The sequence below is a fragment of the Adelges cooleyi genome, unplaced genomic scaffold (genome assembly GCF_023614345.1).
Source record: "Adelges cooleyi isolate 19-005CV unplaced genomic scaffold, UGA_ACOO_1.1 ACOO_flye_CR_arks_rails_tigmint_CR_PRNA_167, whole genome shotgun sequence".
Lineage (NCBI taxonomy): Eukaryota > Metazoa > Arthropoda > Insecta > Hemiptera > Adelgidae > Adelges > Adelges cooleyi.
In genome coordinates this window covers 1427640-1454747 of record NW_026095824.1, presented here as the reverse complement: position 1 = coordinate 1454747, position 27108 = coordinate 1427640, and the positions used below count along the sequence as shown (strand labels likewise).

Here is a 27108-nt window from a genome sequence, read left to right as displayed (position 1 = left end):
AAAGTCCACAACACGGCATAGCTGCTGTACTTCCGACGATTTTGTTCAACTGATTGCTTTTAAATTAATCCAAATACCGAATGTGATGGCACGACGTTTGTCCGACTACACATTTTATTGAACCAACAGCCAGTAGCACAGTTCACACACCAGTCATGGAGATCTGGCAAAGGGTACAGATTAAACTGTACTCCACTTGTTTGTTTTTCTTGGCTTTAGATTCCGTCACATCGGGTAAGTTTTTTTTTTTATCTGGTTGCTGTCACTTCCTGTTTCTGTGATCTGTAGAATCACCGTTTTCGTTTTACAGGTTCCGAAGTGGAGAATCATTTGGAAATGGGACGTAATTTCCTAGCTCGAGGCCAACTACAAGACGCTCTGTCTCATTACCACGCTGCTGTTGGTAAGCAAATCTTAAATCAAATGTTATTTTTATATAGCGATTTTCCATATTATGTAGCCAGAATAGAAAAATTATTGCTTTAGTTATTTGTTGATACTTTGGCAAAATCCAAACCGAATAAACAAAACCTTTTCAGTTAATAATTATTTAAGCTTCAACTTTGATGTATTGATTGGTCCTATAATTTAATCTTAATGAATCCAAATTTGAACACCAATAAAAATATTATTTAGGTAGCCTGTTGCTTTTGTAATGTGCATTGAAAATTATGTCATATAATAAATGTCTAATATATTTTTTTTTCCTTTTTATAGAGGGTGATCCTGAAAATTATTTAACGTATTTTAAAAGAGGAACAGTGTATTTAGCGTTGGGAAAAGCGAAATTTGCGTTACTAGATTTTGGAAAAGTTCTTGAACTGAAGCCGGACTTCAAATCCGTATGTTGCTATTGTTAAATTAATAATAAATAATTTACATTTCTTAATTACTATTATTGTTATTATAGGCTCGATTTCAACGTGGAGTTGTGTATATGAAACAAGCATCTTTTGAAGAAGCCAAGAAAGATCTATACCATGTAGTAAGTATACACCGAAGGTAGTTGTGTAATTTTTACTAAAACAGTAATTCATGCATAAATAAATTTATATTATAGTACATTGGTAATGACGATTTTTCCGCGGAAGCAAATGAACTGTATTCGAAATTAGATGGTCTTGCGTATGATGTGGATTTGGCTGTATACTATCAAGACCAAAACGACCACCAGAGCGCAATACAAATCTATGACCGTATAATAGAACATTGTCCTTGGGCGCCATTTTTGCGAGAGAGACGTTCACAGGCGCATATGAAAAACGGTAATATTCAACACGCAATAATGGATCTGCGGACTGCTACGAAGCTTCAGTCTGATGATACTGCCGGTTATTACAAGCTATCCAAATTACATTACAGTATAGGACAAGTAACAGAATCACTTAAGTAAGTATGATACGTTTTTAGCGCACAAAATAGTTTTAGACTAGACTTATAACATTAATCTTTCTTTTTTTTTTTTTTAGAGAAATTAGAGAATGTTTAAAACTAGATCCCGATCACAAAGCGTGTCACGCTCATTATAAAATTGTTAAGAAAATAGATAGATTTTTAACAGATAGTTTGTCCGCTTTTAATATTAAAGACTATTCTAGTTGTATTCAGTTTGCCAAAAAAGTAAGTTTATTTTACCATCTCGGCCTTTTACCGAGGCTAAAATGTTTTTCAATAACTATGCATAATAATTACTGATATATGTGTATAAAACTAATCTAAATAAAATTGATTTAGGTGTTGGACTTGGAGAAACAAGAAGACTATGTAAGGTACATAGCCAATGAAAAACTATGTCAGTGCTACCAACAAACAGATGAACTTTCTCAGGCATTGAAGTACTGTAGTGACGCTTTAGAAATAAGTCAGACGCCAGACCTTTATTGCGACCGAGCCGATGCGTACATAGTGAATTCAATGTTCGAAGAAGGTAATTTAATTGAAATATCTTTTAGGAACAAATATTTTATATAACAGAGTATATATTTAATTATTTTAAAAAATAATCTACAATTGGTGTGTGTGCACATTTTTATGTTAGCCATCAGAGATTTTGAGCACGCACTCCATATTGATCAAGAACACAGACGAGCGAACGAAGGATTAAAAAAGGCTAAGAAACTTCAAAAACAAGCTGAGCGTAAAGATTATTATAAAATATTGAACGTGAAAAGAACTGCAACCAAACAAGAAATTGTTAAGGCATACAGGTATTTTGTGCTTGAATTAATTTTATAGGGGTTTTATTTTTTACTATTTATTACAAACAATCAGAGAGTCGTAACAGGTTTTAAAATTTCCGGTTTTGATTGTGAAAAGGTTTTAATTTTTAGGTTTTAGGGTTCATAATATTTTTTTGAATTTGTTTTGAATCCATGCTAATAAGCGCTGCTATTGTGTTGTTTATTTTAGAAAAGCTGCACAACAGTGGCATCCGGATAACTTCCAAGGCGAGGCAAAAAAGAATGCCGAGAAGAGATTTATTGAAATAGCTGCGGCCAAAGAAGTACTAACGGATCCTGGTATGAAAGTTAAATGATTTCTTTTTTTATGTGAATTATTATTTATTACTTTACCTATATTTATGAGCAGAAAAACGAGAACAGTTTGATCGAGGTATTGATCCTCTGGACCCGGAGTCGGGGCGTCATGAAGGCCACAATCCGTTCCAACAGTTCCACCAGTTTCACGGAAGTCCATTCACTTTTAAGTTTAATTTTAACTAATTCGTATGACGCACTCGTGTATGGTGCCATAAACGATTTGGTTTTCGTCCTATTATCCAGGTCACAAAAAGGCTGTGCGTGCTAGAATGTAAATACATTAATGTAAAAGTAATCAACATTAAACATCAATATTGTACATAGATATGATTAGATTAATTATTATTGTAACAAGGTAACTAAGCTTCATTTGACCAACAAAGGCAGACACAAATTTCATGTATAATATCTTCCGTTTCTACTGTTTAAAAAAAAAACCTAACTAGGTAATCGTACTTCCCAAATATGTTTATGATAATCGTTTCATTTTTTGGGCTAACTTTGTTTATTTATTTATAATTGTTTGCCTATCATATTTTGTAATTATAATATGCAATTTGTATACTATCTGTCTGGCAAACACATACACAAAAAAAATTAATTATTTTACTGTTTTTTTATTAAGATAATTCAAATTTTAATACTGTGCCACACTAATAATTTGTTAATATTGTTACGGTGAATTATGTCATAACCAGCAACAACTTAAAGTTTATTATACTTTTAACAAACTTGTTCTGTTATTCTGTCTTATTATTGAAAATTAAATTGTTAATAAAACTAGTTATTTTTATATAGCTCTTATTCTATTCTATAAATTGTTAGTTATTTAAAAAAAAAAGTTTTGTTCTAACCATTAGCATGTTAAAAAAATTTTACTTGGAGGGGGTTTAAAAATAATAAAAAGAAAACACAATTTTCTGAGTGTAAAATGACAAAATATTATATATTTTGATAAGTTTTTAATACATTTGTAAAAAAAATGACTGTTATACTTATAATAATAGGTTATCATATTTTTAATTGTTATATGTGTCTTTAAAAAAAATAAAAAATCCCATGTATTACATTATGTACATTATATGTTTAAAATAAATTTTTTATTAAAATCAAAAATTAAAACTAATTTGTCATTAACAGCTTAGCCAATGTTTGAAGAAATCCAACTTGGTACATTAGAAAACCAAAACTAGTAAACAGAAATTTCATAAACTGAACTGGATGGTTCTAATTTTAAAAACTGATTGCAAACGATTTCAGTATTCTTTTAGGTTTAATATATTTAGTTAAATAAGATTCAATATACTTTTTTTTTTTTAATTTTATGAAATCTAAATTCAGTACTAATTAGATGTAAACCACAAACTATTACACATTAAAGTAGCACATATGTGAGGGGGAGTGATGAAGGATTTCACGCCACTAGACGTATTATTAAGACTGCTTGGTTTTTTACCTATGGTCTCTTCCATTCTCGCTATACTCCAACTCTAATGTACTGGTTTTATTTTATTGGGGGTCGTGATGTACCTATTCCTTTAAATAGTTGAATCTTCACTCAAATTGAGTTAAAAAAAAAAAAAAATTAGTCATGTACAAACTGTAAATTTTTAGACTTTCTACAATAAGCACAATTGATGATTATTAGTTGGATAATGGTTGTGTTGATTTGATTGAAGATACTGTTCATTAACATAACTCCATGTATTCAGGGGCGGATGGTTTCAGCCCCTTATGTACTTAAATTGTTTTATATTTATTTTTTATAATATAATATATTAAAATATGTATTTGTTTTTTATTATGTAAAATATGTCTTAAACTTTATGACTATTCCTTGTATGTATTTTAAGTGAATTTTTTTCTCCCTTTTTTCATTTCTAGTTCTACTCCTGCGTGTATGATATTGATCATGTCATAATATGATATTTATATTTTGTCCAACTCTGGTTCAGGATAGGCTCAATAAAGAGAGATGACGAACCCTCTTGGGAATGCCATTGGCCGATATATTTTAACACAATAATAACTACTTTGTGCCTAAAAAACTATAATTAATTGCATTATATACTTAATTTAATATATATTTAATTTTTTTTTGCTCATTGAATATCCTACAAATAGCAGTACCGTCAATACAACCTCATTTATTTTGCACTGGTGAATTCCATTTGAAGTAATTACTGCGAATATATTATTATAAACAAGGTAATCAAAAATATAGAAAATTTTACTTTACAGTAATTGTTTTATGAACTAATTATCTTAGCTAAACAAGTTTAAAAATTCATATTTTATTATATTCAATTTTGAAAGTTTAATATAATAAAGAAAAATATCATCATTTTATTTGTTCACTTATACAGCAAAAAAATGTAAATGTTTCAAAATGTTGACGAACACGTTTTTAACGTTATGTCGTCGTTCTCAATGTTTTTCTCGAATTTGACTATTTGTCTCTAGTAATTGCATTCCATGTATGATTTCCGATCTGTAAACATGCTACATGAAGAAATTGGTTCAAAAATATTTCAAATAATGCCCAGGTATCATCTGTAGCTAAACTACGCTTTTTATACCTAGGTATAGGCGATAGCTATGGTATTTACTATAATCTTGAAATCGAACATTACATCATTAAATTATTCGATTTTGACAAGAAACACGCCTGGTTAAAAAACGACGTCCAATGTAGGCAATTTAACTACATGAAATAATAGTGTGCTTCGTTTAGGCGTCTGGCGCCATTTATTTTTTAACTATGTAAAAAATGACTAGTCTAAGATGTCAATTGTAGTTTTTAAATATATTATACTATTCTTTTTTGAAAATAAACGCGAAAAATAACCAGAAAGAAACGCGAATAATTATGGAAAAACAACAGAGTAAATTAAAAAATAAATACCATATATTTAAATTATTATATAAATTGGTCAAAACAAATATTTACTAGTATTAACACTAATAAGTATACAAGTAAGGTAATTCGATAAACAAAATATTACAACAATAAACAGTAAAAGAGTAAAAGTAGTAACAATAACAAAAAAAATATCAAAAACATTAATACCGAAAAATGTGTAATAAAAATAAAAAATAATTACAAAACAATTTAGCAAAATACAAAAGACTGCTTAAGTCAGCTATATCACGTGAGCTTACGGTCCGACTATGGAAAATGATTAATAAGATAAAAATCATAAGAAAAGTAGGCTTGATATTATCACGGACGGATAGGCAAAGATAGGCCGGTGAACGCAGTAGCCATCCAGCGGCGGGGCTTGACGGCACCAACAGTTGGAGTCGCGATGCCACTGCGTCAACGTCTTTCTTACTTGTTCCTACGTTGAAATTAATTTTCAGGCTTGTGGTCCAATGTTCACAAAAAAGTCACAAGTGCAATCATTCTGTTGTGAGATCTATCGATTATCTTGATCCATCCATCTCCATTCCATTACTCTCGTCGATGACCAAGCGAAACCCATCGTCGTCGTCGTCGTCGTCAATCGAGTCCGACATGTAGTCGACTGCATATTCGTCCAAATCGTCCGGCATAGGATCAGGTCTTCTTGTCCGTGGACGTTCGTGGACACTGTCGGAGTCGATATTTGGACTATGGTCGTCCGAGTCAGTAAATTCAAAATAGCTATAATTGTACGTAAAAACTGTGTGTTATTAACACCAGGCTGGTGATGTGTTTGGTCGGCGCCTTACTCATGTACTGGGATCGGAGGCACAATTATTGTACATGTCGAACTACTCAAACTACGATGACGTTCCTCGACAGACAGTGGATCCAGTTGGCAGGGCAGTTGGGCCGACTGCTGCGGGCAAACACTAGCCACAGACGGAGCCGGCGGTCTCGAATCTCTGGACCGTTGGTGTGGTGAGGTATTCGAGCAGAAAGGTCCAGGTAACATGTCAACATCGTTTTCTTCAGTGTCGCTAGAAGCGTGTCTCCTAAAACATTATTTAAATCGTATGAATATAATGATAACAATCGCACCCAGCCGATGAGAAAAAAAATTCATTTTTTTAGCTTCACCGATGATATTGTATTTAAAATGTGTTTTTATTTATTTATTTTTTACATTTAGCATCGCAAGACCGTCGAAATATATTTGTTAAAATGTTAATTGATCTAGAAACTTGGTTCGACCAACGCGGAAAACGAAAAGAAATCATCGCATATTACCTTCACCGTAGACCTCAAAGTTAATTCTCCATAAACGCTTAACAATAATATTATCCCAAAAGACTACTCGGTGAAATACTTATGTTGATAAACGACTAACCTGGGTTACCCACATTAAAAATAAACAAATATTTCTCGAATTAAACTCTTCACGACGACCTCGACTCATACCTGTTTACCCAAACACCGCAGAATTATCCCAGTCGGCACAAGTACAGCAAAAAATTACTTGGATATCTTCCTCGCCGGTTGTTCGGCATCATCATCATCTTCAGAGTTCCTTTTTAGCGTACGTTCTTCGTCTTCGTCTGCTGTCTCGCTATCGTTGTCGTCTAATAATTGTATGCGATTAATTTCAGGATCACTAATTATACATATACAAGTATAAATACATTATATATAAATTATTTATTTGATGTATATTAGTCGGTGGGTTACTCGAGTCTTTGGAACCAGTAATTGATGGCTTCTGCTATAGTACTGTCGCTCTCGTCTCCCGACGAATCGCTATGTACCGGACTGGGAATGGAAGGAGACGCCGTTCGAAATGAATCCATGTCCATGGGATTTGGGTTTTCGTTCCCGGACGGCGGCATTTTAAACTTATTATTATGGTAATAAAAAAACACAATTTTATAAAAAGTAAACGATAGTGAAATAATTTATTTAGCAAAGTATGACTGTAGCGCGTATAGAAAACTGTGAGAGGCAGGTAAATGGCAATTAAACGTATTTAATCGGCGAAATTCGTAAAAAGTTGAGCAGTGATATCCGATTAGCACCAACTTTAAACGGCAAAGGCGAAAAACATCTTGTTGATCGAGGGTACCTAGACAACGGCCGAGCAAACTGGTCTTGACAACTAAACACATAATTACAGAGATTATTATTTATTACCGTCTTTTAATAGAATGGTTGCTATGATAATTGAAAAAAACCTACGGTTTTTTTATACATAAACGCAATTTTTTTTTAGAGAAATATTTGAAATAAAATGAAAACATAAATGCCTATTAAAATAGTTTAAGGAATAATAATGTATAATTTACCGAGTTGAAAAAATCGGAAAGTTCTTGGGTTCATCCTTCAATCTTCTCAACTATACCATCTTGTCCTACCTCTCAAAACCCTCTACTGTGCCATGGTGTAATCTAGGAACGCGACTATAGGATATTTTTCTGTATTCTATTTCGGCAACGTAGTGACGTTATACAATTATGTCTGATTTGGATTTTAATTCCATTCAAAATCATACTATCAATGCCTTTATTGCGAGGAAATGGGTGGGAGTGTTCTATAGGGTTGATCACGAGGAGATTTCCACTAATCGTTATTTCTCATCTTAAATTTCTATACAAAATAATATATATTTTAATCGTTATTTTTTTGTTCGTGAAATTTGTAGTGAATACCATACAAATAAGAATAATTTAAACGTACTTACAAATTTACAATGCAGTCGACAAATACTCTCTCTAAAAATGTCTGACGTCAAAGTAAACGTAATCCTTCCAATAACTGTTGTATATTTAAAAAGTCACAGTAAACAATAATTCAAAACAAATGAGAAAAGTATGTTTTATTGAGAGAAAAATTGTTCGAGTCAAAATAATGATAATTGTTTATTTTCGTTGCTTCGCAAACTATTAACCATGTACGACGATAAAATATTATTATTATAATCAATCATTCGTACATTATGATTATTTTCATCGGTACACTACGGCAAAACTTAACCGAAAAAAAATTGCCACGGCAATTTAATCAACCGTGAGTAACCCCAACACAACCTTCAACATCTCAATTAAATATCAACAACAATTCAAAATCTTTCGCAGAAGCAAAAGCTAACTTAAAATTTCCGAAAAAAGATCATGCCGTTATTTTAAATGAAATTAATGAAATATCTCAAATCGAATGAATACATAAAAGCTATTAGCAAAATTACTCCCCCGAAAACTCGGTTATTATGTTATCAGTAGATTTGGTTTGCCAGAGTTTTACTTTGAAATTATACTTGCAAGGAAAGTTAAGTTTACATTTAAATAAGTATTTTTAATTTTAGTAAATATTTAATTATAGGTATACCAAATACAAATACATATCAAAATCAAAATGAATAGTATCTAAATACTAAGAAATTTCTATGGTGTTGGGTTAGATTAAAAAAAAATATAATGAGTATTTTTGTCTAATTCAGGATTATCAACAATAAAAACTGTTAATAGTTGGAATATAACAATTTTAAGTAATGATGAAGTATAGATTAATCAAACAAAATCCACATAGGTATGTTTTTTTGCCATAAAATCACACAAACATTTATTTAAAAAAAAATTATAACATCAAATTCAAAGATTAAATGGAATATACCATTAACTAGTACACTCTTTGAAAAAATGTATTAATTGTATTAAGTACATCTATTCTACATAATATTGTTTAGTTATAATAACAGTTTAGATAAAAAGTAAACACAAATTTCAATAGGAACTTACTTAACTATTGCTCAACAAATAATTATTGCTAATACTTGATATTATAATAGGCCTATAGCGTACAATTAGAATTTTAACAGCTCGTCATTGTCTTTAAACAAACAATTATATATAATATAATTAATTTAGTCACCTATATGCTATATTGACACACGGGCAGTCGTGTATTATGATTAACCCTGTCAACAAAACCTTTTTTGTGTATCATAGCTAATACTACACTAATATTAATTACAGATCAGTATAATAGTCTTTTGTGAGTACAATAAAAATCACTAATATTAAACTAGTTTTCTTTATAAATAATAAAAAAAATATATATAAATAGATGGTTAGCACCAGTATTAATAATTTCACAGTGTAAATATAATTACCTATAAAAATTCAAGAAGATGACAACTACCCTTATAATATTATTATGAAGGTGAGAAGTAATTACAAAAATACTACAATGAAACACATTATTGGTATAGTCAGTACTCGATAGCAATTCACAAATTAATAACACAATAATAAGTCCTTCTATCTAAAGCCATAACTTTATCCATACAAATTACCTGCATTTTCACCGAAAAGTTAATAATAGTAATTTTTATCAATATCAATATAAATTCAATTAGTTTATAAGAGTTTTTTTAAAAAAAGTTCTCAGCGAGACGCAAAAAGTGGTTATACATTACAACAATAATAATACGTATGATAGTAAAAAAAATTGACCATTCGCCTAAAATCATGATGTAATTTATAAATGACAGTATACCAATGTATAACATAATATTTAAAGTTATAATAATAATTATAAGAATATATTATGTGCGTGTGCAATGTGCGTAAAAAAAGGTAAACGAATAGGGCACTTATAACAAAATCAAAATATCAAATCGAGGTGCATAATAAAAAAACAAATAATTATAGATATTAAATAATTTATATAATCAGAACAAGTGGCGAGTATCAAGAAAATGCAAATGCGAGTTTATTCTTTGGCACTTTTGTTACGATTAATGGAAGATTATTAAAACTATATAATTAAGAATAATAAGATAGGAAAAAACTTTGGCACTTTTAAAATTGTATTAATGTTTATCAGTTGCCGTAAAATAGTAAAGTAACATTAAAAACATGGAACAATAAGTTAGAATATTATTTGGAATTTCAATCAAACAAAAGCTAACACAATTTTAAGAACACTACAATGAACTTGAACCATAAATGACTAAAAAACTACAACAATAACCTAGATGTCGATTATCCTTGTTGCGCGATTTAATATAAAAAAGTCTTTTGTGTCATACAAGAAATAAGTAAATATGTAATTTATGCGCATATTTTTTGGATCAGTATACATACATAAACTGTTTAAAGTTACCGACCATACAGCTCATAACCCTGAAGTTGTCTCGAGTTAATCACACTTTGGTCAAAACCATGGGAAAATGTTTACTCGAGTTTAGCGAGTTTTTTTGTTAAATAGTAAACTTGTAAAATTATCAACAGTATAAGTAAATAATTTTAAAAAAAATTATTGCCAAGTTATTTTTAAAAGCTCTAGTGGTCCTCATTAATTACATTCAATTCTTTCACGGCCATAAGTATGCGTTTAATGTGTCCTACTTTGGCCAAGCCAATTTCTTTGAGATCGCGCCGCGATAAACTCAATAGTTCTTTGCCTCTGATGTCATTATTGACAAACAATTCAGTGTATTCACCTAATTGCATCGATTCTAACCATATACCGACTTCAACCGTGCTCCAATTAGTTACGTCTAGACTGAGTACTTTAGCGTTTGTCACGTTTGCACCCCATAACCTTTGCCAGAATTGTCCTTTACGGCATAATTTATCCTGCAAAATAATACAAGTGAATTTGTTATTCATGAACTGTATATATAATAATAATTTGTTGATAAATTATCATAAAATTACAGATTCATAGAGGTCACTCAGAAAGTAAACGTAAGATGACGTTGAATCATTCTCGGAGTCTTTTGAAGATATGAGACACTTTTTAAGTTCCATTTCCAGACGGCTGAACGCCAATGTAAGCTTTATAACAAATTCTCCATCGAAAACCTTGAAAAAAAATATAAACATATTTAAATTGAATACTCAAACAAAAAAATATTAAAAATTAATTACATTTCCGGCAGTTCTAATAGAAGCGAGAGTCTCTTCATGTAAACGTTTAGTACTCAAGACAACATCTGTAGCTACTGAACGTAATTCTCTCTAAAAATAAACAAACGCAATATGTAGTAACATATTTTTGGAAGACAGTTAAACACAAAAATAAATACCTCTTTAGTCACATTCTCAACTATACCAATTTTTTTAATATTCTCATTTGTCGAATCTATCAGCTTCTTTAAATTGTCTCCTTTTAGCCATCTTTGGTTTAATAAAATTTCTTTGATAAGTCTAAATTTATTGGAAACATGTAAGTTTTATAAGTTAATCTGTGTAAGTTCTACAATAAAAAAAAAAATGAAATCTTTAGTTTTACCCAATAAGATTCATCGCGGCTTCCATAAAGTCTTGCAAAATTTTCCATTCCTCTTGACTGAGTGGTGTATACCGACATAATGACTGGCTGTGTGTTCTTTTATTTTGATGTTTGATTTGTTTTTGCTTTTCTTCCCAAGATTTCAAAGATAACTCTAAAGCTTTGTTTCGACACAACATTTTCATCCGGTTTTTGTGAATTATGCGTATCATACCAGGAGGCTGTATCCATGCTTCACCGTCAACCTGTATTGGAACTCCTTCATCGCCTAAATTGCAAAATTAAGATTAAACTTTGTATACATTTTAATTATTATTGTGTTTACCCAAAATGTTTATTTGCACTGTAGTGCATTGGGCAATGCGATGGTGTTGGAGATTTATCAATCTTGAAGCAGCCATTTGAATGGTGCCAAAGACAGCGACCACTTCCAATATACGATCATCGATACTCGGCGCTAAGAATACCCTATCTTCTTTGGTGCCACCCCAAAAATTAGTTCCGCCCATAAAACTAGGAATATTCAAAATGACTATTCCTTGCAACGAAGGAAGAGGTATACGTTGTCCGTCACACTCCAATTGAACCCTTTGATCTAAATTTTTGTACGTTTTCTAAAAGAATAAATAAATAACAACAAATGGATTAGGCCTGTGGTAGAATGTATCGAAATAGTAACACCTACCTGTAACCATTGTTTGCTTCCTAAAACTCCATACCACATATAATTCCTTGTTCGCGACCTACACTTTTCTGGATGTTCTTCTCTTTTGTGATGAAAGTCCAGTGATATTTTAGCATCTATGCCAATGCCAAAATAATTGTTCATAATGCATTTTTCAAAAAATCCTTCCCTGTAAATAAATTAAACTATAACAAAAATGTATAGGTTTATAAATAAATTGATATTTAATTTACAATAATGTTTCATCTGGATCCATTAAAGGAACTGCTGGAGCGCACAAAGCATCAGCGTTTGCTAACAACACTTGACTTATTAAACTGGACTCTGCTACGTCTTTACAGAATAATCGATCGTTAATAAAATAGTACAATGTTAAGCTATGTCAATTACACTCACTAGGCCATGAAGGTAAAGTTACTAATGGGTTAATAATTGGTAACTGTTTGCCCTGTTTCAGTGTTGTTTCATTCTGTGATGAACACGGCGTAGGTGATGGATTGCGAGTGTGCAATGCTGTACTACTTGAAATTCGATGAGACGATCGAAGGGGTGAAGCACTTAACATGACAGGTGAAGCGGCAGAAACTAAAAATATAACAACATTTTTAATACTTCAATAATACAATGGCGCTTGGGAAAAACTGTCCAAGTAAAAAATTTAAAATGTTTAGTATTCAACATTGAAATTTAAAAACGTAAACTGTATAATGTAAAAATCAAAATTTACATACAGCACATTAATTTTAAACACCAAGCATTCAATTATATAAAACCTAATATTTATGATTTTGTTAGTTGTTTAGAAGTAAATATTTATATTGATCTTACGTCTACGACAACTATCAAAACTGTTTCTTCTGAAATCTAAATGAGCGTCTTCTATGTCACACTTTTTATCAGAACTGAAATGTTGAGGAGACGGCGGGTTAATTACAACAGCTGGACCAGTCATTGTTAAACTTCTTTTCATTGGTTTGAATTCCTGTATTGCGGTATCTTCGCTGTCAGAAACTGGGTCGGCTAACGATTTGGAGATTGGTGGTTGAAAGAATTTATCACCATCACCATTAGAACTTAAATTGCTATCGGAACCTTTGATTCTGACATTAATTTCTGCTTTTAGATTTGAATCATCTGATAACTCTAAACCTAGACTATTATTTGACTTTTCTGATTCTTCTCTTATACTCCTAAACCCAAATTCAGTGTCTGCTTCCATGTCGCTATATGTCCTATTAATATGCCGACATTTGATTGACCTCCTAGCAATATCGTTCCCTTCGATAAAATGAGCAATGCTACATTTTTTAGGAACATTTTCTTCAATTCCTAATTCTTTCCGGAAATCTTCGCTTTCCTCATCTTCTGGAGACGTGGATATCAAATTTGTGGCATCTGCATCAGATTCCATACACTCGTTAACTCCAATATGCATTTTTAGATTAGTGCGTGAGAATGAGGCACGGCATGCTTGACGAAAGCTGTACCGCGTCGCAGTGCCCGAATATCTATTATCGTACATTTTGTAGCTGTTAGGCAATTCATCTGAAGCTTCGGAAGAGTCAATATGTCCGATATTTCCCAATGTTTCTTCTTCACATATTTTAAATGGCGGATATGATTTTATTGGTTCGGTTTTTTGGTCCCTATTTTCAATTTTTGTTTTATCATGTTCATACATTTGACAGTAACTGTTTAAATCGTCGTACTGAGATGTCTGATATGTACTAGTATCTTCTTCAGAAAGCCTGTAAATACATAATTAAGTTTAAAACTATTATAGTTTCTTTGTAAAAGAGAGCTTGCTAATTAAATACATACACTCCGTTTTGGTCATCAATAACTGTATCTTGATAGCAATCAGCAAATTCTACAGGGGCAGGTAATGATTCGATGTTGAGGTCTGTTGAACATACATCCGAGTCTCTCCTCATACTTGGTACGGGAGATATTGATACTGGGTTTATAACTGACGTTGGAGTTAGCTGTTGTAAATTAAGATTGGTGTCTATGCTCGAGGACAGCTAAAAATTATTTGTTTGAAATGATTATTATGTTTGTAAACCAAAACACTGTTTACCTTTAATGTTGAAGGAAAAGAGGTCAGAACAAATGTATTTTGAATCTTTCTGGAGTGTTCAATTAGTCGTGTTACTGATTTTTTGAGACTATTGGTTCTTACTGATAATTTAGACTTGTATGCCTGCCAACGTAAAAATGAACCATTTTTACATGTTGAAAAAAAAAATTACACGTATAAAAGAAACTTACTGAATTTTTATTTGTAGAAGATTTTTCATTATTCTTTAAGGGGTTGGTTTTTATCTCACTTTGTAGCAAATTTTTTACATTTGGAACTGGCGAGTTGTTTTCCACTTCCTAAACATTGTAGAGAAAAAAAAACGAAATTTATTATTTCAAAATCATCAAATAACACTCAAATCAATTTTACATTTGAATCGTAAGATATTTTAAATTCTTCCGTTTGTAACAACTGTAAAAGTCTGTCCAGTTTATATTTTATATCTTGTTGCATGTTGCTTAGTTCATCGTTACCAGCGCCATTGTTCAGCTCACTTATACACATAATAAATTCCTTGACTGTATCACACAGGGTTCTACATCAAAATGTTCTAGTAAAAGTGAGTTTAACTAATAGATAAAACTAAAATACTGACTTAGCTGTGTTGATTATTATGCAATGCTGATTGGATTGTAATATATTGTTCAAATTGGCCATAATACAATTGTAGTATGTTGATATGGATGACTCTAAATTATTACTTTCTTGCACCCCGGAATTCATAGTGAGCTTTGTGCCACTACCTACATCTATGCTACGTTCGTACACCATAATACTCCATCTAAAACCCCGAGTGTGCATATTATGTAGTTAAAGAATTTCAAACAAGCTAATAATTATCTATGTTGTTTTTTTAATACCTGTCTAATATTTTAGTGCTGGCGCGTTCATATTTGTCTAGTATTTGTGGCAAATGAGCGTCATCATCGCACGATGCACCCCAACCCAACACACGAGCCAAGTCGTTACCAGTGCCTAAAGGTAATACACCAACATGGCACTGTACCTAATAATAATTAACACACACAAACATATAGTAGTGATTTGAACAAAATGTATTGTTGCTGTTTTGTTGCCGTACTTGCATGTTCAGCCTATCAATTTCAGACAACACCCAACCAACTGATCCATCACCACTGCAAACTAAGACTCTAAAGGGATTGAAATGTCTGAACAATCTTAAGCTGAAAAAAAAATTAAATTTTTTTTATTGAAAATAATGTTTTTATAATAAAATGATGCTTTTTTACCCAGGACCCGGACCATTGCCGATGAGATCAAACACTTGCGCTGGATTTAGTATTTGCTTAAACCGTCTGAGAAATTTTACACCCTGGTTATCACCAGATTTCGAGTTGACAAACACCAATAGTGGCGAACACCCATGAGGTTGGATCGCCTCTAAAGTGTCGTCATTTCCTGTGACCAAAGGACAATTGAATTTCTGGGATTCCTTTAGCACAGAATCTTTTCTACTCTTACCAACAGAATGTATCGCCGTAGGTGGGACGACACTTAGTCTGCTGGGCCCTAATGGGCATTTTACTGTATGCTTCGGGCGGCATGCAGTATGAACTGTTGCTCTACACCACAAGCATCTCCAATCCTGAAGTCTAATGAACAAACAATTATTTTTGATAACAATAGTTAGTCATTTTTGGATTAAACCAAATTACAAACCTCAGAACTGATCCACAGGTTTTATCACAGACTGCACATTTCGAAGACACTGGGAGATTTCCTTCCATCCATTGGTGGGTCATCAAAATATTCTTAAAATACAATAAAAATACACTAATTTACAAAAAAAATGTTAAATGTTAGGTAATAAGTACTGTTTAATAAATTAATTTTAACATATAGATATTATATATCAGGGTTTAAGTGAAGTTTTATGGATTAAGGTCTGAAAATTAGACCAAATGTTGATCTAGAATGGGGCTACAGCATACAATTTTATAAAAAATCTGTATTCAAACTTTTTTTTTAATAAGGAAAACAATTTGTATTATTTCAAACAATATTTGAAATAATATTAAGTATGATGAATCAAGATTACCCCTTGCTTGTCTTCAATGATGTCTTTTCCAATAGAAGCCAGTGTTGTCCACTTGCAGTTATTAATTGCTTTGGCAACGCATCTCTTATGAACTTTACATTTGCATATTTCACAACTATATCCATGAGAAGTAACCCCTAAAAATTAAACCATCAATAGTAAATATGCTAAAAATGAAATACAAACAATAATTACCGGATAGCTGCTCTCTGCAAATATTACAATACGTTGGACGGGCATGAGAGGTAGCATGCCATGAGTGATTTCCCGAGAGAAGATCATTAAGGTCTGTACCAAGAGGCTAAAAAAGAAAATACATTAAAAATTGTGTATTTATCTTATCTTATATTGGATTAAATAATAACCAATTATTATGGATAAAATGACTATTATGAGTCCAACGAATAATCATTAGATAGTCTCTGATTACAAAATTTTAGTTTTACGATATTCTTTTTTTAGTTAAATTGTATTAAAAAGAAAAAATAATTAACCTGATTTAAGAGATCTCTACTGGCAGTGACTTTAAGCGCTGCCAGCCAGTCTTCCATTTTTTATATATTGTGATCTTCTTGAATATCATACGTCCTGTATGGTCATCTGTAAATAAATAAAAATATAAATTGTTTTATTTTAATTTCAAAAATGTAGGAATTATTTTAAATGTGCTATTTATGAAAAAGACCCGACGAACCCGTAGTCTGTACATTCAGGTAAATTTTAATCATTTTTTGATTTAAGAAGTGGGTTTGTGAAAGCATTGTTAATCATTATAAAAATAGCGTTTCTAATAGATATTAAACAAAATTAATCTATAATATATAATCTTTTTTTTTATAGTTAACTAAATTATATTTAAATAAAGCTAATCTAAAATCACTTATTACTGATTTACTATCTCGATCTCATAGCATTGTTATCAGAAAAGTATGGTAATGATAACGTTCTCATCGCGAGTTAAGATCTCAGTTCATGGTTATCATATTGGCCAACGTTTGATAAAGTTATTTTATCCATATAAAAAAATTACCCCTTTTATATAAAATTTCGACAATAGCATATGCCATATTTATCAATATTTCGTTTTTTTTAATTAGGTATTTCAATTTTTATAAATAATAAAACAATCAACTATTCATTTTTTTATCGTTAGGTATATCAAAAACAATTGGAAAATAAAAAGGTGTTAGTTTGTAAAATAAAAATCCATAGTACCTTACATATTATATATTATAAATAGATAGGTACATAATTTTAATTATAGTACCAGATAGTACTGAGCACCTAAGCATTTTGTTTTGTAATTGACTACTGGTTTTATTGTTATAAAATAAATCTATATAGTTAAAAAAAAATAGAATTTCTTTATTTAACCCTTCCGGCGTTATGAAGAAAATATTAATAAAACAAATTATTACAATTGTAGTTAGGTAAACCGTACACCAAATATCATTCCATTTATATGATTTAAAATTATTTAACTTAAAAGTTATAGAAGAGTGTTGTATTGTTTATTTTTAATAGTTAAGCAAGCCGCAAGGTACACGTCTTGTTATAATAGATTAGGTTCGCATGTGATTTTTTTTTTTCAATTTCTCGATATTTATTTTTATTCTTTTTGAAAGGTATTAAAATCATCTTAGGCATGGGTAGTTTAGTTGAGACGCGTCTATTATAGAATGTGTGCCTACTAATCAATTTCGATTTATATGCTTTACAGGGCACAGGTACCTACTTAACCGAGTAACACGCGCTCGTTTATTTAATATACCACCAATGCAATAATTATTATGTAACTTAAACGGTTTTGAGTACAAAAAAAAATCTGAAGTTCAAAAAATGTACCTCATAAATTACGAATATGTCAATAGAAATATATTTGGTACAAACGTCCACAATTTTGATGCGCTGTCATACTGTCAGTCTTACGCCTTAATGTCAAAATAATATTATCGAGTATGACATCATTTTGGCAGGGTGGATGTAAAGATTTTCAGTCCCCAGTCAAACAATATTTGCCGTCTTTTGTACCAGCTGCTGATGTATAAGCTCACTTATATATATATAAATTGCGCAAATCCTAGTAATAAAACAATGTACCTTTGTCTTTTATACACGAGTTAATCTCATATATATGTATGTATACACGTGATGCGACACTACCATTTCTCTTGCCTAGCTCGTTTGTCGTTCGGCGGCACATCGTTTGTCACGATGAGAAAGCCCAAAAAACCACTTACATACTCAAGATTAATTTAATTCTCAGTGACGTGTGTAGTGTCGGTGGTACACGCTAAGGTTTTCGTTGTTAATTTACTTTCGCTGAATCAATTAGTACACCAGAGAATAAAACATAAGATAAGCGCATACGTCGAAATGAATAGCAACAATAATTGCTATTTGTACCTAAAAGATAATATTTAAAAATATATTAAATGATATTCACTGCATAGATTATTTTGGATATTATTTCCGATTTCAGCTTAAACAAGTAACAATACAACTCACGCATAATTTCATCTCGTTTTAAAGTTTGTCCTATCCGATTTCCGAACCATAAAAATAACAACAGACTATATAGTTAGTCTACCTGAGTGGCTTAGTGAAAAACCCCTTCAGGCTTTATCTTAAAAGAGGAAACTCGATTCCCTCACACTGCTACTAAACTGAAGTTACCCGTCTCTGCCCTAGCACAAGCTATTATTATTTAGACGAAGGGAAAGGAGGAATAGCGTAAGTCAATTAAAACATAATTGAAAATAATAATATATATATATATACATAGGTGTAACCCTACATTTGCGCTAGTTGTCGGCGATCGTCAGGTTATTTATACGAACGCATCGTCGGCCGTCGACTTATTCAAATTTAACACTGGTCATGTCGGGCCGGAGAAGAAGAAGAAGAAGTACACCCCCGCTCGGCCGATTCGAGTGATAAACCGTATGGATTTTTTATATTTTTAAAAACCAAAACGTCTTCGGTAGGCGAGGGCTGATGGATGCGTCTCAGAGACCGGAGTTAGGAATAAAATATAGCGCTGGGCGACGGCAAATGTGCGACGTTTCATCATCAACTGTCCGACGAATTCCCTACCGTAAACGAACCGACGTCAAAAATGGGGGGGGGGGAGGGATGATAAAACCCAGTAGCCGATTCTACACATACACACACACACACACACACATTTATAATTTTTACAGATGCCGTGTCGGCTGTTGGACGATGATTTTCGAAATGTGGCGAACGTGACGTCAACCGAAGCGAGAGTTTTGTAAAATTAATGGTTTTTGAAAACGGGTACAATGCACCGAACCGCGCTCTGCTAGTACCGAATTCATATTGGCCGTCATGTGTTATCACAAACGTCTTATGTCTCCGAACACACGCACACGCACTTGATTATGTGTTTGGCGTACACTTTAATTGGGTTCGATGCGTTCTAATGATTATAAGGAGTCGTTGGTAAATTGTTCTGTCTAATGGAACCCGACAGTGTTCCTCACACAAGAGCTTATGCAAGGTCTACAAAGTTTTACGAGAGCAAGTTATAAAAAAAGAAACAAAAGAACTTAGCTAAGGCGTTTGGAGTTAACAAAGCTATTATATTAGCGAAACATATTGTGCGAGTTGAGATATTTTGAATAAAAAATGAGGTCAAGAATGTATATGACTAAAAAAAAAAAAAAACTATGAACGAAAAAGCACAAATAGTATCAGTGTGTATGTGTGTGGTAAAACGGAAGAAATCCCTACGAGAGTAGAACTTCATAAACTATCAAGGATCAGTCTAAGTCCACTTTTTTGTTTAGTAGTGATGGATGAGCTTGCAAAGGACATAATATACAAAGAGTGGTTTAACAATGTTTAAATATGTACAGATGATGTAATTTCAATAGGGTAATGCCTAATAGGGTTAGTACTATGTAAACTATAATACAATGAAGAGAGTCATTAGGGAGACACTGATTAAGAATAAATTTTCCAAAACGGATTAATTAGAGTTGAATTTTGTTAATAAAATAAATTTATTTAGGATACAAATCCCATTAGGTTTAGCTAATATAAAATAAGCTCAAATAGAGTTTTTAAGAAAGTACTAATTTGCTAAAATATACGCAAGAAAATAACAAAATGTAATAAGTGTGATTGAGTAAGATGAAAGGGAATAACTATAATGTATGATGTTTAGCAGTTAAATGGTTCCTTTTTATTATACCTGGTGAGTATTTATAGATATATTATGTATACTTGATTGACATGACTGGAATCGACATCTTATACTTATTTTTTCCTCTTCTCTTTCTATTATCATTATTCTATCCACTTCTCGTGCTTGATTTTTTAAACGATTTAAAACAAAAAGACTCGGGGATTAAATAAGTTTAATCCATAAAATAAACTGTTTTTGATCAAATATAAATGTAGGTCTGCATTTTTTTGTAATGCATCAACTTATCTAATAGTTTAGCAATCATAAATCCGTGAGTATGACATAAAACCGACAAACTGTTTTGTTTAATATTTAGCGTCTAATGAACTTGCGAAGAGTTACGTGAGGTCAATTGACGGGTCACCCATTTTATGGTACAAGTATAATGTGTATACTGTGTACAATCGTTTTAAGAATTTGCACAAATTTAATTGGTTAAACTCTGGCGACAAGTAGTCAAGAGTACTTAAAACTATAAAGACAGAAGTGTTATAACCCAGATTGTTTGTCATGCGTACACGACTCTCCATTGGACCGTTTTGAATTTTAAATCTTGCGCTTTTAACTTTAATAATATCTAATGTTTGCCATCCTCCTGGTTTTACCTTTGGAATTTTCTGTCTATAACATCATTTCAACGACCAACTGCTGTACTTAAGAACCAATGGTTTATAAGTTTCCAATTTAATTTTTCTTTGCTGTTGCTTTACACTCGTATACTATATTGTTATGTCCCTGCTAATATCTTTCATAGGAGAGATCACTGTGTTGGTACAATGTTTGTGTTTGTACAATGTTTATGTTTTACAAATCATAAATTATCTTTTTTTTTACTCAAAAAATAACAAAAAAAATTATTTATGTTAATTATTATTTTATTTTTACTTTGTGATTTTGCTATATTTTAAGTCTTATAACAGAAGGAGATTTGAGTATTTAGTGTACGATATACTATATATATATACTTAAAATGACAGACGACAATAATATTTCTTTCCACTCGTGAAATCTGTGCAATGGATTTGCATACCCAGTCAGCCGTATTACTATATTATTCTTTGGAACACATACGAGTAAATCGACAACTTCTCTCAGTGTCGATGGCACTGTAGGTAGGTACACTGTTATGATATAAAAGCGAATACACTCAGAAATAGTTTGAATAGGTTACAGTATGCGCAAAAAGATACATAACGTGTTAGTTTATGTGCGCATCACAATATATAGGAATACCTACTAAAATGTGTTTTCCGGTGTATATTAATATTATTACAATGTATAGCACGGACGTGTGAATATCTAACAGGTGCGTCGCGTCACGTCGTCCATTTGTGCGGTGCTTTCAAATGGAATTATGCGTCTGAGTATTTTGAAAATCATACAAAAGCTGTAGATTAAATTACAGCTAATAGACAGACAGGGTTGTGTGAGCGTGCAAGGGCGAACCTCGGAACCGCGTCGTTTTGTGTTTGGTCTAGACAAATAAATTTTGATACTTGTTCGATTGTAATCGCACTTAACGCAGAAAAAAATATCACCGAACTCATCCAATAATAGAACAGTCTTGTGACAAACAATAGATATATACTAATATATTATATGAAAGGAGAGATGATTTATACTTATGAAGCACATTTTATTGTAGTTTGAAAAATGTAATATAAGTTACAAAGTAAAACCATTTCTCATTGTTAAAATATGAATTCGGACAAAAAAATCAAAAGTCTAGCAGCTATAGTGCTGATAATGGTCGACTTATTAAAGTCGGTATAGCTCTGTGAAAGCGGCTCCGAGGGCTCTGTGAATCCGGCATAATATTATTTCAATACAATGTTTCTTTTTAGTTATTATTGCAATAAAATATTTTTTTAGTAATTACTAAAACGAAACAAATCCGGTGCCATGGTTATGCACTTTTTAAAATGCGAATGGTTAGTTTTATTTCAGATGTGCACAACCCAACCATTCGCATCTAATTATTTCAAAATAAAGAGATAAATTACTGTGTTTAATCAAATAACACCCACACGTTTGTACCTTATAAAAATAAAATTTAGTAAATATTTCAAACGAAATTATTATCATATTAATTATTAGTATGATTTTTATGTATTGCACTTTTGACTTTGCAGTGTAACAGATTAGGCCCTAGCCGTAACTTTACTGAAGATGAATTTTGTTTGATACACAATCCAAATTGTCGCTGAAATTCAATCAAATCGCACCTATCTTTTCAATTAATCCAATTGTCACTCACAATCAGATTAAAAGCTCGCCATTAAAATGTTGAAATGCACTAATGTTTTATGTCTTCTCGTATAAACGCTATTTAATATTGTTTCAATGAAAAATATATATACAATTGTGTATATTGCCTGTAAAAATAGGTCATTCTATTTTTATTTATTAATCAATGTATTTGTGATTGGATACAAACGACTTAAAAGAATATTAAAATGCTTGTGTACACAACTAAACTTTATTATTATTTTATAATTGACTTTGTACTATTGGAAGAACGATTGTACATTTTTGACAGCAGGTAGCTCAATATAAACAGAGTCTTATCAAAAGAAAATATTCAATGTCTTTAATTAATTTGTTTACACTAAATTTGTATCACAAGTGAATCGTTAAAAAGCTGAAGTTTATCTTTCAACAAATATTACTAGGGATAAAAACGAAAGTTTATTCATATATAAATGTCATAAGGATTTCATTTATAAACTATATATATATATATATTATATTTATATATATTAAGAGAAAATAAATAGAGACAAAAAAGAAGAAAATGGCGTGCACGACTAACGAATAAAAGGGATAATTTGCGTTTAATCTCAAAGGTGCAAAAGAGAGCAAAATGTTACTCTTCGTATTTAATAAACCATAAGCAGCAGATTTATACTCAAGAGTGCTCAAAGCCATAACTGTTTACTATGAAAATAATATTTTTCTGAGAGATTTGAATAATCGATGTACAGCTTACACAGATTAATTAGTTATTAACATTTTACATTAGCATAAACAACGATTTCAAAAAATATTATTTTTTCCAATACCTCCACTAATCAAACTATAATTTTTTTTTGCCTTTTTATATCACTTTAGATAACTGGCAAAGCTTGTTGAAAGAGTTGAAGTATGTTTTCTTTTGTTTTAATTTTTCAAAAAAGTTTTAGAATCTGTTCAGTGTTTGATTGGGCATTATTTGGTGTACCTCATCAATTACAATAATATATTAGGACATGTACAATGTACATTGTACGTAATATATAAAGGAGCTAAGAAAATAAGTCCATTTTTGTAATGTTACAACACGTGCCAGTATAACGGAATAGTAAATAAGAAATAAGAGAAAAAATGAAAATTGTATAAAAGGTCTGGTGGGACATAAAATAATGAGATTACAAAACGCGAATTAGATGAAAATTTGTGCAAAGACGCATTTGATGTTAATAATGTTGCATCTTGTATCTTATATTTCATTAGACTTATTTTTTTTTTATAAAAATATTTAGATATAATTTTTTTTGTTATTCTGTAAAAAAAATGTATATATTTTTGTTTTAATTATGTATTTAATCATTATACTCCATAAATCAACTTAATGCTTAATTATACATGTAATACTCTAATATTAAATATGAGTAAAGGTTAACATTTTCGGTCACCATTTATATTTATATATACTATATATTAGAAATAAAAAACTTTTTTTTTAACGAAATAGTGTAGCGTTTCAGTCTTCGATTGTGCGATATATAACTAATAAAATAGAAGCTACATTAGTTTTTGCAAATTTGAATCATTTATTTGTAATTTTTATTAGATTTATTGTTTTGTAAAATACTATAAATCAAACAATTTTTTTTAATAGAACAGTTTCCGTTATTGTCGAAAAAAAATTGGCATAATTTCAAGAAAACAGAGGATAGTTTGTACTATAATATTATATATTAGAATATAAAAACATGTTATTTCTTAAGATGTACTTTACCATACAAGTTTATATTAATAAAATATAACTTTGGCATATTTTATAACTATATGCATAAAAGAAAAAAAATTACATCTAAGTAAAATAAAAATTATTTTTGTAAAGTAGCATTTAAAAGTGAAAGCAGGATCCTTTTAGTAGTTCATTTTTTGAGTTTTTGACAAAAGTGATTAATCTATTTTAAACGTATACTATGTCATGTCGGACAATTTTTTAGATTTTTTTTTTAATATTATAACCCATTTGATTGTTCTTATTTTTCTACCACATCGTTATACTTAAAATTATTATGGCCGACAACAATAAGATATTCCTTTATTTCTACTTAAACAGTCATTCGTTTTTAGTTATAACAAACAATACAAACAAGTTATTAAAATTTAATTATACAGTAACATGAGAATCACTAATGACTTTGAAGTTTACCTTTAAAATAAAGTCATAATAGAGGGAGCTCATTATCTCAGGGTACATGCCCGTTTCTCAGAATCTCATTACGAATAACCAGCACCGGACTGGACTTCTGACCCATCGAGCAAACGCGATGGTGTCATATTTTTCAATTGACATACTATAAAAGTAATTTTTTTCTCTGCAGAAATCCAATAAAAATGTTTTTAAAAAATTATCGAGCAGCATAAGACCTGGCTGATTTTTTATGCCCAAATCCAGCCCTACATAGTAAACGGCCTAATTGTTAGTTTTACATTTCTAGTTTATATCGCTATTATTATAACATCTGCTCAATGGTTTCGCATAATTATGAGAGCATACATTTTTTTTAACTATTAACATAGTACACTGTTTATAACAACGCGATACGTAGACGTTGCATAAGAATCTTGTAAAATCTGTGAAAGCCCCACATACAGTTAATACGCTAAACCTCGACCGCCGCGGCCAGTCTTTATCGGCAGTGGGTACACAATATTGTTAAGGCAGGTATGCAGTTACGGCCGTGTAACGTGGCCGCGGGTTCATTCGTTTGGGGGTAGGGGGTAGGGGGGGGGGTGTCGGCGGGTTCAACGACGACGGTTGTACACGGGGTTAAAAAAAAAAAAACAACAGCTGCGGCTGTTATACCATACCTGCAGTCGACGGCAGAAGTGTGGTCGCCCGGTACGTGGTCCGACCGCGGTGTATCAAACCAGAAGGCGCGCCTGACTCGAAACGTGGTCGGTGGTGAACTGCCTAACGCCTGTGGTGTACTACTATACGGACGCACTATATACTATGTACTATAAAGGTCCACTATGTGTGTGTGTGTGTGTGTGTGTGCGAGTCGCCGGCTAAGGGGTGGGCGCGCCCGCGCCGTTTAAGGGTGGCGATTTCTGACGTCGCCGGTACACGCAGTAACGCCGGCGTGGCGACAACACGCTATATCGTGTGTGTGAACGTAGTAATCCCGGGGTGCTCTAAGACTCGTGTGCACGGTGACGGGTAGAGGTATGCCATTAAAAGCAAATGTATATATATATATCAGCCAATGTAATTCAATAAAAAGCAAAAAAAAAAAAAATCATTTAAAATTTTACTAAAGCCGCTTCGACGTACGTCAGCGGCATAGGCTGTAGAGCGTAGACTATTCAGACTAGTTCATTGAGACTATTCAGTCTTATTAACGCGATAAATGCGTTTTCATTTTGACCAAAATTCTTTCTATAGCCACGTTTTGAAAATTTATTTGGGATTTTTCGATTTATTAGGAATACTTGAGGGTGCTCCGAGGAAATGTTAATCTCCTCAAGTGATTCAAAATTATTTCTCAGCTATCTAAACTATATTGACCGCGTTTATTATTCGGTCTCCGGAAGCCCTTTATGTTTGGGAGCGCCAAATCCTAATTGATTATTATTGTTATTACGGATTTTTTGTTTTGCCACGGTTCGTTTTAACAAAACGAAGAAACTGGAGACGGGCAAGGGCGAGCAAATTCTAATGGAATGCCTGTAGTTGACACGGGTTCCCAGATGTGCATTTGTGTACATAGATTATATTTAAATACAAAACCGGGACGTTGATCTGAAGCGGAAAATATTGTGCGAGTTGAATACTTTTAGTATATTACGATTTATGTGTTTTCAAAAAATATGATATACAGCAGAAAGCGGTAGGAAAAGTACATTTGTATGCTCCAACTTTCATATTTTAAGTTTAAGTTATGAGGAAAATACGTATAAATTATAATACTAACTACATACAAACAATATTTTTCATATCTAAGCGGTATAAATAAAAAATGATTACATTTTAAATTTCAATGAAATTCCATTTTAATTTCCTATAATAAAATTTTAATTAACCAAAATCAACTCGGACATCACAAAGAGTA

General features: G+C 31.6%; 3 protein-coding genes across 5 annotated transcripts; 1 reads left to right on the top strand and 2 right to left on the bottom strand.

The window, feature by feature from the left end:
• Positions 1-3412, top strand: LOC126832926 (dnaJ homolog subfamily C member 3). Its single transcript, XM_050563974.1, has 10 exons — positions 1-234; positions 311-403; positions 718-842; positions 911-985; positions 1061-1389; positions 1470-1620; positions 1735-1927; positions 2039-2207; positions 2410-2519; positions 2590-3412. The coding sequence occupies exons 1-10, from the start codon at positions 156-158 to the stop codon at positions 2721-2723; spliced, it is 1458 nt and encodes a 485-aa protein (XP_050419931.1). The 5' UTR covers positions 1-155; the 3' UTR covers positions 2724-3412.
• A 2402-nt stretch (positions 3413-5814) lies between these two features.
• On the bottom strand, positions 5815-7331 carry LOC126832917 (uncharacterized). Its single transcript, XM_050563957.1, has 4 exons — positions 7174-7331; positions 6965-7099; positions 6255-6500; positions 5815-6186 (listed from the first exon to the last, which is right to left on the bottom strand). Exons 1-4 carry the CDS (start codon positions 7329-7331, stop codon positions 5967-5969), a joined length of 759 nt encoding a protein of 252 aa, XP_050419914.1. The 3' UTR covers positions 5815-5966.
• Positions 7332-9055: 1724 nt separating this feature from the next.
• Positions 9056-25969, bottom strand: LOC126832921 (diacylglycerol kinase eta). Of its 3 annotated transcripts, XM_050563963.1 has the most exons (24): positions 17258-17430; positions 17058-17163; positions 16759-16864; positions 16564-16700; positions 16185-16276; positions 15987-16117; positions 15755-15923; positions 15586-15688; positions 15365-15510; positions 15100-15285; positions 14874-15039; positions 14693-14800; positions 14502-14624; positions 14243-14445; positions 13250-14169; positions 12818-13006; positions 12655-12754; positions 12422-12590; positions 12062-12350; positions 11737-12004; positions 11531-11651; positions 11373-11462; positions 11160-11306; positions 9057-11078 (listed from the first exon to the last, which is right to left on the bottom strand). In XM_050563963.1, exons 2-24 carry the CDS (start codon positions 17112-17114, stop codon positions 10782-10784), a joined length of 4317 nt encoding a protein of 1438 aa, XP_050419920.1. In that variant the 5' UTR covers positions 17115-17163; positions 17258-17430; the 3' UTR covers positions 9057-10781. The 3 variants fall into 3 exon arrangements, with proteins under 3 accessions (XP_050419919.1, XP_050419920.1, XP_050419918.1); XM_050563962.1 differs by lacking the exon at positions 17258-17430 and adding an exon at positions 25865-25969 and having other exon boundaries at positions 9056-11078; positions 15755-16117; XM_050563961.1 differs by having other exon boundaries at positions 15755-16117.
• Positions 25970-27108: the final 1139 nt, after the last annotated feature.